Consider the following 16,315-nt stretch of genomic DNA (forward strand, 5'->3'; position numbering starts at 1 on the left):
CAGTGACTTTTTAGGAACTTTCTCGTGGGGCCATCGTCACCACAACCCCGTTTCTGAACACTCGGGCCTCCCCACATTTCCTGGTGCCCATTTGCAGCCAATCCCTGCTCCCACCCCGGCCCCAACCACCAACCCACTTTCTGCCTCTAAAAATGTAGGCGGCAGTGTTCTAAGTCAAAGCACATTTAATGATTTCCGTTCTTACTCTTTTTCTTTCCCCTGAAGACATTCAAAGTACCTACGAGCTACTTGAGGAGAACCAGGGGGCTTTATTTTTAGGTTCCACCTATATATAGAATGTATACCATATGCTCTTTTCCCTCCCACTTCTTTTCCTCGCTGCAAAGGATTTATTCTGCTTTTGGGCATTGACCATTTATTTAGGATAGGATTTATAATAGAGTCGAGCACATATGAAGCAACTGTGATCTAAAGTAAAATACAACTATTTTCCAATTTGAGATGTTTCTCTTTGTACAAAAAACATTTTACTTCTCAAATGCAATTATTTTTCTAATTTGAGAGGTTCCTCTGTGTACAAAACTATTATTTTACTTGGACTAAGTTTTCCTCTTATTTTAAGGGGTCATTACTAAGGAAGTGTTAGGGTCTCCCCGACAGAAGGAGGAACACGAATACCCTGAGTGTTGAGCCCTGCTAATACTTTACCTGCAGGCTCGCCACTATACACGGCACCTCCTAGCATGTGAACGGAAATAATTTTACCCAAATAGCCATCGCATAACAGAACTGGTAGGATCCGCCAGGCTCCCATGAGAACCGGTTTTTCTACCATAAGACAAGGCCCAGGAATAACGAACCCCTCTCTCCCTCCTTCCAGATTTCCACTCTGCCCCGGCTGTGTGAGGAAGGGATGTTGTCCAGGCTGCTCCTGAAGCAACCTGCCACCCAGGAAGCATGGACACCTCCTCCCTCCAAGCCTTTTCCTTCCACGGCGCCTTCGCTTGGCCTAGCACCCTGCCCTTCCTGCATCTGAACCCTGCCCCCTCCCAGGCTCACCCTCATCAGGGCGGTGGGGCAGATCGGGGCTCCCAAGTTCCTCCTTCACTTGGTCGAGGGGTGGGGCACAGAGGGCCCCTGGGCCTCACCTCCTCGGCCTTGCCTCCTACTCCGCATGTTCCCACCAGCTCCATCCACCCCACACGCTCTATGGCTAAAACAGTGCCTGCCAGCCTCCATCCACCCCCCACCAGATGCAGGGAGTCACCCACAGCTCCTCTTCAACCTCACCGGCCCAAGGGGTCTCCCTGTCAGCCCCGTGGCTCCGTCCTTCCTGTCCAGCCCGGGCCCGGGGTCCAGCCCTCTCCTGAAGCCACAGAAACTCTCCTACCTGAGCCAGGTCCCCACCATGGCCAACACGCTCTCTGCCTCTCTGATGAGTGGTTCCAGAGCAGTGCCTCTCAGCCAGGGACAATACTGCCTCCTGGGCACACTCATCTGGCGATGCCTGGAGACATGTTTGGCTGTCACACCTGGGGGAGGGGGTGCTCCTGGCATCACATGCATAGAGGCCAGAGATGTCGCTAAACATCCTACAATGCACAGGCCAGCTCTGGCCCCATTATCTGGCCCCAAACGTCAACAGAATGTGAATCTATAATAATATCAAAAATGCAAATTTTTTTTAAAGTCAAAATTGCCAATGTTGAGAGACCTCACCTTTCCATGTGAGGGTCAATTTCAGCCCTTCCTGCTTATGGACTGGTATGTTTTTTGTCTTAAAAATGGATTGTGTTTGAGGAAGACTCTGAGACATGTAACAAATGTCCCTTGGTCCAGGTGTCCACGCTTGTGCAGGGTCTGGCAAGGGCCAGGTGTACAGCCACTTCCCTGCGGACAGTGACCGGAAAGGCAGAGAAGGCCAGGCTCTTGGAAGTGGCCACCAGCCACACTGCCTCTGTCCGAGGGACCTGGTCCTGGGTAAACTGTCCACAGGCTGGAGTGAGCTCCTCAGAGCCCCTGCACGGTCACTGCTACCCAACTCAGCGGGTAGAACAAACCCACCAAGCAGCAGAGCCCAGGCCCTAGCTGCAAAGGATGCTGGGAAAGTGAGCTTTTGCATTTCCTCCGTCCCCATGGGCGGTGGACTCTGGCACAGAAGGGATGGGTGGGAGGGGCCTAAAGAATGACAGTGGACATGAGGGCTCTGGGTGCTCAAGAAAGGAAAACGCACTGACAAGAGGGAAGAGGGGGCCCAAGTATGGTTTATACACTTTGTATGTTTTAAATGTTTCGCATCAAAACGAAAGGCCCTGACTTGGACACCAAAAACCAACTCCACAGTCAGGCCTTGAAAAGAGCGAGGTCATGGCATCTGGCCCTGACTTGAGCAGCACCAGGTCACTGGGAAACCAGTTCTAGAAAAAGAAACTTCTAATATTCACCTGGTCCCGTTGGGCTTGGCTGGAAGGAACTACAGGGGAGAGAGAGCTCACACATGCTCAGGAGGCGTGTACGGCCAACTGCATCCAGTCCTCCCACCGCCGCCCCGGCACGGAGAAGGTGGAAGCAGCAGAGAAGTAACTGACACTAAAGATAAAGATCTATTTAAAAACATGGTAACTGACACTAAAGATAAAGATCTATTTAAAAACATGGTAACTGACACTAAAGATAAAGATCTATTTAAAAACATGGTATATTTATAACGCACGCAGAACCCGACACTCTGTGGGTGGAAGCATGTTCAGACCTATGTCTGTGGCCACACACACAGGAATCCACGGGCACATGAGAAGCAAAATAGATTTTAAAAAAACAGACTCAAGATCTGATGCCTAAACTATACATGATAATTCCAAGGTCTGTGACCTCAAATTTGACCTACAATCAAGTCTGACTAGTGGCTAGAGTTGTTCTGCACAAATAAAATTAATTTTAATTTTAAACATTTATCATTGGAGGTCCCTACATTTTTTTTTTTGGTTTTGTTGTTCAGGCTTCTCCACTAGGTCCACTCATATCTGTATACCCACTCAGACAAGAAGGACGGTCTGTGGCTGAGAGTATAGCCAGAGAAATGACTTATGCTGGAAAAATACGAATCATGGACAAAAACGAAGTGAACTAGTTACTCAGGGTGAGACTAGCAGATGGCTGGAGATTAAACTTGAGGCCCCCAGTACACAGAGAGGCTCTGAAGGCTGACTGTTACTTCTATGAGGAAAAATTGAGATCCACGGGCCCAAATGACAAATAAAGGACGTACAGCGGGTGGAGAAAGAGCCTCAGAGTGATAGGGACAGGCACGCATTGAAGTGAGTACCAGCAGAACTGTGGAACTTCATTCTCCGGGGATTTTTAAACATAGGGACACAAAGGATCTAAGATTTAACCTGAGAAAGAATGCACAGAACCTTCATGTTGAGCTCTATTAAAAGTTCCAAAAGAAGGTTCCAGTAGAGATGGTGGAGTAGGTGATCACTGCTGGCCTCCTCCCACGACCACATCCAAATGACAACCAAATGCCTGAACGATCAATCTGGAGAACCACCTGAAGAATAGCCGAGCGGAAGTCCTATACCTGAGGACAGAAAGAGGAGGCCACGTCGGGACTGAGTATAGGAATGCAACAATAAATCATAAAAGTTCCCAAAGAAGCTTAACTCAATGAAGAGCTATGGATGTTCAAGGAAAAGAGGAGTTGACGTTGCAGTGATATCAACTTTTCCCAGGCTCCATCTGTAAAGTCAATGCAATCCCAATCACAATTCCAGCAGGATGTTTGAGAAACGCAACCTGAGCCTGAAATGTGCGCGGTTAAACGATTTTTCATAAGAACAGGAAGGAGACTCGCCCGACCAGATGCCGTGGTATTAGACACGGAAAAGGCACAGGAAAACATGAAACTTGATGGACACATACGATAAAGGAGGCGGCCCCAACCAGTGGGGAAAGGATAAGTTGTTCACAGACGATACTGGGAACATTCCAAAAATAAATAAAATCGTACCCTCAGCTCCTACACAAAGGTAGACTCCAGAGAGGTTAAAAACGTAAGAAGCTAAGAGAGAAATGTAAAACAAGAAGAAAAGGTAAGGGTGAACTTGGGGTAAGATGAAATCTGCAAAGCAGCATCCAAGGGGAAATTAATCAATTTGATTGTAACAAAATCAAGAATTTCTCTTGTAGAAAGCGTATCACAGGCAAAGGGTCATACTCGACCTGTCCACTGGTCATTTAGCAGTGGTCCTGGTTATCAGATGGGCCCACTCCAGGGAGTGCCCCCTTTAAACGGATCTTTTCACACGTTCTAGACATGAAAAGGCTAGCCCACACTGTCCCTCCCGTCTTAACCTCCTGGTCCTCTCCAGGGGCGGGGATGGGCTGCCTCTGAACTGAGAGTATGGCTCTGAGTAATTCTGCCTGGCCCTGACTCTGCTCCCTACTCGCCAATGCTGGGACTTCTGACAAGTTTACTACAAATCCTTTTTTTCTTTTTTTAAATATATTTTTATTGATTTCAGAGAAAAGGGGAGAGGGGGAGAGAGAGAAACATCAACAATGAGAGAGAATCACTGATCGGCCGCCTCCTGCACACCCCCGACTAGGGACTGAGCCCGCAACCCAGGCATGCACCCTGACCAGGATAGAACCATGACCTCCTGGTTCCTAGGTCAATGCTCAACCATTGAGCCACAGCAGCCGGGCTTCTCTTCTGTGTCCTTTAACATGTTAATCCTCACCTTTTTTGAGGGCGGGAATGAATATGTGTAAGGCGGGGATATTTTAGCTGCCGCACTGGGATGGGGTGAAGATTAAGTTAGTTAATGAATATAAAAATCTTGGGGCAAAGTAAATAGTTAATCAGTGTAACTCATCGCACGGGCCGGTACTGCAGATGGCTGCTGGGGCGCCCCACAAAGAAGCCGGGGAGCCGAGCCGGAGTGACTTCTGAGGGGTCCCTCTGAGCTCTACCTCCCTCAGGAACTCTAAAGGGCACTGAACGCTAAAGGGCAGATAAACATCACGTGTCACCGTTACCGGGGCCAAGGGCACGCGCGGTACTTGGCAGGGCGGAGCTGCTGCCTGGTGGGGGTGGGCCGGAGGTTTCAGGAGAGCACCAAGGGCTGGCAAGTGGGAAGGAGAGTTCCAGGGAAGCAAACCCAGCACCTAAGAGCCAGTCCACACTCGATGGGGCCCGCATAGAGCCATTCCCCTTGCCTGTAGACTGTCTGTCACTCCCCAGCTCGGACATGGGTTTCTCCAGCATTGACACTGTGAAGCATCGTCGTCTCTCCAGGAAACCCCTGAAGGAGCAGGTGCTGCACACACAGCCACGAAGGAAGTCCCAGGGCAGTTACTCTTACACCATCTGGTTATGGGTTGAATCGTGACTCCTACCCTCACCCCCAATTCATATGTTGAGGTCTTAACCCCCAGTCCCTCAGGATGTGACTGTATTTGAAACAGCATCTTTATTTATTTATTTTTAAATACATTTGATTTCAGAGAGGGAGAGAGAGAGAGAGAGAGAGAGAGAGAGAGAAACATTAAAGATGAGAGGGAATCATAAATTGGCTGCCTCCTGCACACCCCCTACTGGGGATCGAGCCTGCAACCCAGGCATGTGCCCTTGACCGGAATCGAACCGGGAACCTTCAGTCCACAGGCTGACGTTCTATCCACTGAGCCAAACCGGCTAGGGCTGAAACAACATCTTTAAAGGGGTAATTAAGGTAAAAGGAGGCCATGAGAGTAGCCCCAGTCCACGATGGCCGGTGTCCTTATAAGAAGAAGAGATTAGGCCCTAACCGGTTTGGCTCAGTGGATAGAGCGTCAGCCTGCGGACTGAAAGGTCCCAGGTTCAATTCTGGTCGAGGGCATGTACCTTGGTTGCGGGCACATCACCAGTAGGAGGTGTGCAGGAGGCAGCTGATCGATGTTTCTCTCTCATCGATGTTTCTAACTCTCTATCCCTCTCCCTTCCTCTCTGTAAAAAATCAATAAAATATATTTTTTAAAAAAGAAGAGATTTGGACACAGGGACAGAGGGAGACCCAGGAAAACAGGGAGAAGGCAGCCATCGACAAGCCAGGGAGAGAGTCCTCAGAAGGCACCCGCTCTGCAGACACCTTGATCTTGGACTTGCAGCCTCCAGGCCATGAGAAGTAAATTTCTGTGGTTTAAGCCACCCAGGCTGTGGTACTTGGCTATGGCCACCTAGGAAACTAACACACCTCCTACCTCTAGGAACAAGCACTTTCCCTTCGCAGAACGAAGGCTTTTTGGTGGAAATAGTGGCCATTTCCCCTCTCTGTGGAACAAGCTTCAGGGATGGAAGGGACCTTTATGATTTAGAAGAAATGTATACATTTAAATACCAAGCCTTTACTAACACATCCATCAATAAAAATACCAGAGCTATTTTGACAAACACAAATACTGTATTTGAAACCAGGGGTTGTGGGTGTCTGCAGTCTTAGCTCTCACTCACCATCCCGTTTATGTCTATTCCTGGCTTTGTCCACCAATGACAAGACATTCCTTAACTGCAAAGGTCACATGAATGGCCGCAAATGGTAACACAGTGAACACCATCGGATCATCTCAGATGCCCTTCAATTAACTTTACCCCAACGCTTAAAAAAGCAGAAGCATCTTTTAGTTCTAAGTTGATCAATATCTAACGACTCACATAATTATAAATGTTGGAGGCATCAAAACGAACCTCATTTGAGGTTACACATCAACTCCTAACAGTCTTGCCTGGATTTTTTTCTTTTTTAATCCTCACCTGAGGATATTTTTCCATTGATTTTTAGAGAGTGAAAAGAAAGGGAAAAACAGAGAGAAACATATCAATGTGAGAGAGACATATCGACTGGTTGCCTCCTGCTCGAGCCCTGACCAGGCCGGGAAGGAGCCTGCAACTGAGGTACATGCTCTTGACTGGAATCGAACCCAGAACCCTTCGGTCCACAGGCCAACGCTCTATCCACTGTGCCAAACCAGCTAGGGCTTGCCTGGACTTAACTGAGTTTAGCTTATAGGTACAGCTACACAGCAGTCTCCTGCACGTCTCACATGTGTGGCCATGTAGTTAACGTGAACAAAATCCAAACCTGAAAATCAAACTCAGAACAGTTCGAAAAGACGGTGCAGAGCCACAGACTTGGAACGGTTTTAATTGACCACCCAGGCCAGTGCACCTGCCCAGCTCCCCCAGCTCCCAGCTGTTCAGGAGTCTGCAAGCTCGCCATCTGCCACTGAAGGAAACGCTGACCGGCACAGGTCTCAGAACAAGCAACAGACATTGCTCCTTCACCTCCTCTACCGCTAACATTTGCAAGAAATTTCTGGAGGGGTAATTGGGACAATGAACTCTTAGCCTTATCGCAACATGGTTCCATTTTTGAGTCGATTTTCTGGAGAAAACAGTGGGTCAGTAACCACCTCCAGCCACTGCGGGTGTGCGATACACAGACGGCAATGCTGTCTCCAGACGAATCAACACTATAACTTGGGCCCATGTGCTCATTTACAAACATGACAGATGTTCTCCTAACCAACCTCTGCTCAAGGGGCCCACCAGACTGCCCCCCATGTCTCCGTAAAGCCTGCTGGGGGGTGGAATCCCTGGTCGCGAGCACCCCCAGCCGGACAGCGGTGCACTGCCACCCTCCAGGGGCCCCCACCGTCTGCTTGCCAGGTCGCCTGCGTCGGTGCCCCGACCTGTTCATGCCAGGCGCACATATGACTCTGGTCTCCTAAACAGGCCCTCAACTGAGGAACCAGGAGTGAGCAGGAGAAGCTGTTTCTAAGAAAATTGGCAGCTCCTATAAAAGCAAGTTGTTTACAGAAACTGCTATCAAAATAGCTGTGGGCAAGAGGGTAGTAAAAGAATGAATAGTCATAAAAATATGACTGCACTCATCCTTCCTCCACTTTGAAGAGACAAATATGAGAACACACACACACACACACACACACACACACACACACAGTGACATACCAGCATGCCTATGAAAGTCATGACTTAGGGGACGCAAAGCAAGCTGTTGAGAGAAATCTAGCCCAACACGCAGGCTGGGGTGTGAATAAAATACAAACAGGTGGAGAGAGCAGTGAGCGCAGGGAGCCTGGGTGATCAGTCGAGCACTCGGGGTTGTGTGGCCTGGGGACGTTTACCCCGAGCCCCTGAGCGAGGATCTCTCCCCGGCAGCGGCACCTGTAAAAGGGCGAGTAACGCTACCCACCCGTAAGCCTGCGTGCTGAGCTCTGGGCCTCAGCCACGGTCATTATCAGTGTTAATGACTGCTCTTGTTCTCAGCACAACTACAACCACCAGACGTGGAAAATACAACTCCTCCAATTAAAAATGACTGGGGACGCCTTTGAAAAGAACCGACGATGAAGAAAGCAACACAGTGACCTGAAGCTGCAGAGGCCCCTCCCCTCGAAGCGAGGAAGCCCTGCGGCCACCACAGAGTCCAAGGCCCAGTGGCGATCATCTGTATGTGGGGGCCCCCAAAACGTATACTCTCCCCCATTTTAGAAAAGGGAGACGCAAAAGCACTGCGCGCAGACTGGATGTGCTTCCTGAAATCACGTTCTTCACGTGGCGGAGGGCAGCCGATAAACAGTGATAAGGAAGGGGAAAGAGAGAAAATGCATTCTGGAGTTCTGGGTGTTTGTTTTTTGTTTTGTTTTGTTTTAGTAGAAGATTGGCTCAGTATTTGTAAAAGCACCATCATCCAAGACCTCCCTGTCGGCCCAAGGCAGGAAAGACAAAGTCCCAATTTTACCCTCCGGCTTTTGTGAGCAAACAGGACCCAGGTCCCCAGAAGGCGATACAGCCACACCCCGAGCGCACGCAACCCTAAGTGTGTACACGGGGAACAACATTCTCTGGGCAGAGCACGGCATTTCTGGAGTTGACAGCGGCCTCGAGATAAAAACAATTGAAGGCCTCCCTTAACAGCTTAATCAGGTAACGGCTGAACCAAAATAGAATCCGCAGGAAACAGGGGCTCGTGGGAAGCAAACAACAAAGCAACAGGGTGAGGGAGCTGTACTCGGGAAAGAAAACCCAGGGCTTCTTCATCCAGGAGCTTCCGGAGGATTCGGGGCTTTCCTTTCTAATGAAATGCCTGCTCTGAGCCTGTCTCCCCAGGGTTCCTAGCTGCTGGAATCCAGCTGTTTGACAGCTGTCAATCAAACCATGACACTAAAACCTGTTGTTGGGACCAGGCCCGTGTACGAGGCACAGGGTCGGGGTGCTTCTGAGATCCCTAAATCTTTGCTGAGGTCTGGCAGCTGCAGGCGGGGCCAGGCACCCCTGTGGCCCCTCCTGGGTGTTTGGGCGCCAGGAGTCACTGGTGGGGAATTTCCACTCAGCCGTCCATGCCTCCACACAGACCACGTGCCTGTGATGAGCACACAACATTTTAGCGAAATGCATCCTTTGACTTGGTGCTGGCGGAGTTCGTTATTAAGGAATTCTATCTAGGATAAAATCTCCGGTAAGGCGGGGTAATTTAGAATTAAAAATAGCACACACCTCGCTGCTGTTCTCTACTGGGAGGCACCGAGCGTGGGAGCCTGCATGTCCCTGTCGGAACATCCCACACTATAAGCCTGGGCGGTGGGCACACCGGCCCCCAGTGCGGGGAACTGACTGTGGCGTCCTATTCCTCAGCTGTGCGAGGCAGGGGGTGGCTGACTGTCACACTGATGGCCACCAGGCTCCCCTCCAGACCAACTCGCTCCCAGCCACCTGAGTTGGTCCTGTCCCTCACCTTCCCTACACGGAGGTCACACACTTCCAGAACCTGGCAGGCAGGTAGCAGATCTCTGTGCTTAAGCTGTACCTTCTCCCTGTGTCCCTGACCTCACCGGGCAGTGGGCACAGCGTAGGTGCTCAATCAACGCTGAATTAAATATATGTAAATATATGTAAATAGTCACTAAGGTCCTGCCCCCCTCCCAAATATGCCCTGTTCTCTAGGGAACTGATGCCAAAGAGAAAGTCGCCTTGTCAGACGCCAGCCTGCAGAGAGCAGAGCTCTTCCTCCACCCCCAATGGCCCAGGATCCACGCCTGTCCCGAGCTAGACAACAGCAGAGGGGAGGGGTGAGGTCGGCAAGCTGCATCGTGTCCACACAGCACAGAGGCACGCTAGTCGCCCCGGGAATTCTTAACCGCCTCTGAGCCTGTCTCCTAGAAATCCAGCAGTTAATCCCCGCCATGTCCAAAACATGGGCACGTCCTGGCAGTTTTCACCTCTGAAAGATCCTCTCTTCTCCACCCACTTCCCCAGCTCCCGGCCACGATCGCCTTCAGCCTTTCCTCTGCAACAGCCTCTCTATCAACTCCCAGGACCCACGCCCAGGGCCCCAGCAGCCAGAGCCACCTGGTAACACGTAATTCACCCACCTCTGCTGCTAATCCTCTGTGGCTTCCATGTGTGGTTAACAGAGAGCCTTGGAGGCCCCACCCACTGGCCCTGCCTCTCCCTGCAACCATGGCCACCTGCCACTCCCAACCTCTGGCTTTCTGTCTGGAACAGACCCAGGGCCTTGGCCCTTGCTGGTTCCTCTAGTGGGGCACCCTTTCCCCCACTGTTTCCATGCCTGGCCCTGCTCCCCCATCAGCCTTTAGCTGAGGCCTCCCCGACCCCATCGACCTCCAGGCTTCTCTTCACCTCCCCTCCATCCTCCTCAGCATCAGCCACTGTCTGTAATTGTATATCCACCTGCTGACGTGTTTATCTCTCTGCCTAACGTGGAAGTCCCCTGAGGGCAGGGGCTGTGGCCTGTTCTCTGCTTTATTACCAGAGCTGGACACAGCACCTGGCACCTGGTGAGAGCTCCAAACCATCGGTTGAATGAATGAGTAAATAATAAAGCAATGAACATCCCCGGGACCATCTGTGCTATCAGACCTCCCAAACCAGCTCCCAAGTGGGCCCAGCTTCCTTGAGAGACCAAAGGAGCATCCTTCCCCCGAGTGAAACAACCCCCATGTCATGCCCACACCAGACTTCTCTCCGTCCACACCCCCTCCTCCTGCTATCCCGGCAGGAGGTCTCAGTCCTGACCACCCTTCTCTCTGGAAATGACCCAGCGCTCCTTGGCTCAGAAAACCAGAGCTCCACCCTGGAGGCGAGCAAGGTCACAGCCTCACATTTCAGGGGCCGGGCGGAGGGACCCTGAGCCCTCAGCACAGCTCTACCTCTGGCCATCAGCCTGGTCCTTCAGAACAAAAGCAGGAAGAGAGCAGAGGCCTCCGGGGCCTTGCCGCGGGCCCAGGAGCCTAGGTGAAGCCCGGCCAGCCAGAGACCCAACACAGGGAGGAAGCAGCAGGTGGGCCAGGGGTCAGTCCAAGGACAGGGAGTTTGGGAAAAGACAGCTCTGCTCCCTGGCTCTGCAATCAGACAGCGGCCTGGCTTCAAACCCTGACTCCCACATCTCTATCTCAGAAGGCCACAGGGCTGCTGCCAGGCTGAGCCTCAGTGTCCACAGCTATCAGAACAAATGTCACAGCTGCCATGTCTGGCTACACCTACCCACCCTCCAATCGCCTAGGACCGTGGTCGGCAAACTGCGGCTCACGAGCCACATGCGGCTCTTTGGCCCCTTGAGTGTGGCTCTTCCTAAGCCTTAGGAGTACCCCAATTAAGTTAATAACAGTGTACCTACCTATATAGTTTAAGTTTAAAAAATTTGGCTCTCAAAAGAAATTTCCATCATTGTACTGTTGATATTTGGCTCTGTTGACTAATGAGTTTACCGACCACTGGCCTAGGATGAAGGAACCCCATATTCATATGGGGAAAATCCAGCCAGATATCAGTCACACTCAGTGGCTTTCTAAAAATAAATAAATAAATAAATAAATAAATAAATAAATAAATAAATACATCTGGGTTTCCCGGACGGTTCTGAGGCTGGGCCCTGCCAGCTGATTCGCATGCACTTCACTCTGGTAAGTGCAGGGCCACGCTGACTCTGGAGTTTAGCGAACGCACGTCCACGGCAGCCATTCAATACGCAGTTTTTCAATGAATGAATCAAACGACAAGATGAGTTGTGTCTATAGTGATCCTAGTGATCAAGTCGGATCAACGAAAACCTTGTTTAGCAATTGGGACGCATCGCCAGGCACACATTCCCCTTGTCCTTTGATACCACAGACAGACATGTGCAAGAACACACGTTTAGACCATTGTCAAGCTCAGGCCTTCGACACGGCTCCTTCTGAGGGAGGCCATGGGGGTCTGGGTAAGTGGAACATTAAACCTCTTTAATTTTTTTGGAGATTATCTGTCCGTTTCCCCGAGCTCATTCTTTCAAACTAGAACTCCTCCTCAGGAAAAAAACAAAAAACCAAACTGAACAATCTTCATTCCATATGTTGGCTGTCACCAAATTTCTGCAAGGATATTTGGCAGAAGCACTCCTCTGTCAGTCTTGCTCCATAAATACTGAGCAAGGAAAAGCATTGCCTAAGACAGACCTGGCAGCGGAATCTGAGGAAACCTGTCAGTTCTGCGTCGCGTGTCCTTGAAGGCTCCTGGTGACTGTGAGTCTCTAGTTCTCTGCTGTCCTGCCTCAGCCTTTGCAGGCAAAGCACGGTTTCTTGGAGCTCCCCCTCGCTGGTCCCCCCCCACCCCCCGCCCCGCTGGTCCCTCCGCCCCCTGGGGCAACACCTCAGGGCAAGGAAGGCTCTACCTGTAGAGTCCCACCTGGGTGCCTTTAATCTAAGGAAAGGCTTCCTAAAGCAAACCCTCAGAAAGGACAAGAAGAGGCTAGCTATTTCCTTTGCAGAAGAAGTGCCTCATTTTTTCTTGAACTCCATTTAACAGATGGGAAAACTGAGACCTGGAGAGCTTAAGGAATGTCACCAATTTAACACAGAAGAGGTGGAGCCAGGGTGTTTTTTGTTTGTTTGTTTTAAATGTATCTACAATGGACTTAATATAAGAAAATGTGACTGGCACACAATTTGGCACGTGTCCTTGAATGGGCAGAGTGTAGGATGCCTGAACAAGAGGTGGATAAAGGTGACTTGCTTACCAAACATGGCATGCGTGCGAAGAACACAGGTCTACCGTCAGAAGGTCTGGGTCCGAGCCCCAGCTGAGTCACTGATGAGCTCATCACGGAACTTCTTTGCCTTTAGTTTCCTCACCCAGAGATGGAGATCATTAATCAAAGCAAGCCTTGCCTTCTTCTCGGAACTACTGGGGAAGTCGGGCCAACGGGGAAGCTGTAGGAAACTAGGAGAGTCGATCCAGAAGTCAGGTGGCCCTTGTACGTACACGTGTCTGAGAAAAAGCGCCGCCCGGGAACCTACCTGCAGCCACCCTTGCTCACACTAACCCTATTTCCTCTTACTAAGAAGAGGATCCACTGGAATGCGAGGGATTCTTGTGAATCAGCTCTAGCAGAATGCGCACTGCTGGTCTGATGACACGTGACTGGCGGTCCGTCAGCCCTCTCCCGGTGTCCTAGGACAGTCACACAGGCCCTAAAACTATTGCCTTATGTTTACCAGACCCTAACAAGGTGCTTGGCGAGCCCAGAACACTGAACACATTGTGAAGAGACAAAAGGAACCACCTCCCCACAGGACAACAGGTGTGGCAGGTGTGAGAAATGAGAGATGCGGCCACGGCCACGCCGACAAGAGCTGCTGACGCTCCTCCTCACGTGCCGGGTCTGCGCTGCGGGGAGGAGGCCCCTGAGGCCGGCTGGCTGTCCCCTGCGCTCCCTCCCATTTTCCACCCTGACATTCATCTATTCTAGAAGCCGGATAAGCCCCTTCACACTCTGACCAAAGGCCATCATATGGTTGAATAAATACAGGGATGATCAGAACAACCAAAGATAATAATACATAAAACCAGTACCGAGAAAGCTCTTGTCAGAAGAGCCAGCACCGGGGAAGGCGCTATACAGAGCACGCCCCCGGGGCACACAGTCCAACGGGTTCAGCCTTGAGTGTGGGCTCAGCCTTGAGTGTGCGTGAGAAAACACAGACACCAGGGTTTCGATTCGGTCTCGGATGTCAGTGCTGGTCGGTGCCAGTGCAGTTGAAAAATCACTGTCATGGTAAATGAGCCAGAGCTGCCAGGCTGTCATTCTCACTGGGGCGACTTCAGATCCTGATTCACCCCCCCAACCCCCCAACCCCAAACATGAGCCTTCAGGAAACTCTTGGTGGGAACTGAACTGCCATCCGCCCTCCTCCGCTCCTGTCCCCGTACACACATCCATGCTGCTGTGGATGACGACAACAAGCCATGCCGGATAAATATTTCCCAGGACGGAGTCCGGCTCTCACCTGTGCACAAGATGATTTTGCAAAAGGAGTGAGTCGTGCTGCAAAGCAAAGGACAGGGCGGCGCAGGAAGAAGGCTCGGGGCTCCGGGGTCCAGGCCTCTGAGCCGGCGCTCGGTCCCTCCTTCCTCAGTGAGGAGAGGGCCCCTGGGACGGGGCCAGGGAGACCTGTGACCTGGTTTCTCCTCACCCGTGTATCCTGACACTGTCACCGTGCGCTGTGATTCCCATCCCCCAACCCCAACTCACTTCGTGTCACCAAACGGTTACGGGGCCAGCCTCACCCACAACCCGGCGCAAAGGAAAGCAGCGAGCCCCCACCAGCAGCCACCACCTCCGGAGGAGTTCTGACCTGGAAGGGACCCTAAAAACATCTCTTTCCTTCCCCAAGCTGATTGCATTATACAGTTCACTATTTTATTAACAGCAGGAGTTACTGCTACAATAATATTGTTTCATTTTATGGGGGCTTCGCGGAAGTTCCTACAGAGAACTCTGCTGTGAATACTGCGAGCTCTGTGATGAGCCCGCCCCACAGCCTCTCCTGCGGGTCAAGTGGGAAAATGTGGCAACTATTCACCCCACGTCCGTGTGACCTCTGCTGACTATGGGACAGAAGAGGTTGCAGACATTTGGGGCTGCCACTGTGGGCCTGAAAGCCAGCTTCAGGCTAAATAAGGGAAAGAATGAAGAGTGATTCATTCATGGCATTTTGGTAAATATACACCCCGCATGTGTTTGCAAATACCTGGTGTTTAAGCTGATTTTGTGCACACAAATAGGCCTATTTAGGGAAACAAATGACTTTCCCGCTCACACACACACACAAAAAAATATCCAACTGGCTCTTTCTCGCATGCAAAACTGAGCTGTAGTCCCCAGACTCTGAGGGCCTGGTGGGTATACACCCACGAAGACTTGAGTCAAACTCCAAAGCAGTAACACCAATACGACCTCCACTCACCCACAAACTACGAATTGACCTCAGCTATACCACATTCATGAAACCGGTCACAAGCCCAGACAGCTGTACTCTGAAAACCATGGAGCAGAAGGAGACCTCAACGGCAGGTAACAACACTGTCTGGGGCCTCGAGGACACTGATGAAATACCCTTGCCCTCTTCCTACCCCCCCCCCCCCCCCCGCAAAAAAAGTCCACTCTTGCATGCACCCCAACACCTGTGGGGGGGTTCCTGTCCTCACCTGTTCTCCAGGAGCGTCATGCACACCACCTCTCGCACCCCGGGGTTGTTGGCCTTCTCCAGGGAACAGCCCTGCAAGTTCCACGTAGCCAGCCTCAGCACAGGCCGCCCGTCCCTGGTGCCTCCAAAGGCCTCCACCGAAGGCCGCGTGGAGATGATCTGAGTGGGCCCGCCGGGCGGCAGGTCCAGGTCCTCACTCTGCAGGCTCAGGGAGGTGGGGCTGGGGTGAGGCTTGGCGGTGAAGGTCAGGCCCCCGTTGGTGTGGGTGGACGGGGGCCGGGACCGCTCGGCGAACACCTGGTGCCGGATCCTGTCCAGGAAGGCGGCGTTGATGCCGTCCGTCTTCACCAGGTCCTCCACGCTGCGGAAGGGCCCGTGCTCCCGGCGGTAGTCCACGATGCTGGCGGCCATCTTCTCCGTGAGGCCTCGGACGCTCAGGAGCTGAGCCGGGGTAGCCGTGTTGATGTTGACGCGCGGGGTGAGGGGCATGGCCGTGGCCAGGTGGTGAGGCTGCTGCTCAGCCAGCAGGTCCCGCCGCGTGGAGCTGGGAGAGTGCTGCACCGAGCTGCCCTTGCTGCTCACGCAGATCTCAAACTTGACCTGCTCGAGCTTGGTGGCGCCCACGCCGCTGACCAGGGCCAAGTCCTCCACCTTCTTGAAGCCGCCGATGTACTCGCGGTACTCCACGATGCTGCGCGCCACAGCCCGCGTCACGCCCGGCAGGGTCATCAGCTTCTTCTCCGGGGCCGGGATGAGATTCAGCCGCTCCTGGGTCACCAGGAGATGCTGGAAGTTGCGGCTGGCA

The 16,315-nt window shown here is 51.9% G+C and overlaps 1 protein-coding gene across 1 annotated transcript in view; it reads right to left on the reverse strand.

The window, feature by feature from the left end:
* Positions 1-16,315, reverse strand: part of EEPD1 (endonuclease/exonuclease/phosphatase family domain containing 1) — a 70,192-nt gene that overhangs the window by 53,365 nt on the left and 512 nt on the right. The window contains exon 2 of the mRNA XM_006085425.2: positions 15,512-16,309. Coding sequence (XP_006085487.1) covers positions 15,512-16,309 — 798 coding nt within the window. The remainder of the gene's footprint in view (positions 1-15,511; positions 16,310-16,315) is intronic.

This window comes from Myotis lucifugus, unplaced genomic scaffold (genome assembly GCF_000147115.1).
Source record: "Myotis lucifugus unplaced genomic scaffold, Myoluc2.0 scaffold_18, whole genome shotgun sequence".
Classification (NCBI taxonomy): domain Eukaryota; kingdom Metazoa; phylum Chordata; class Mammalia; order Chiroptera; family Vespertilionidae; genus Myotis; species Myotis lucifugus.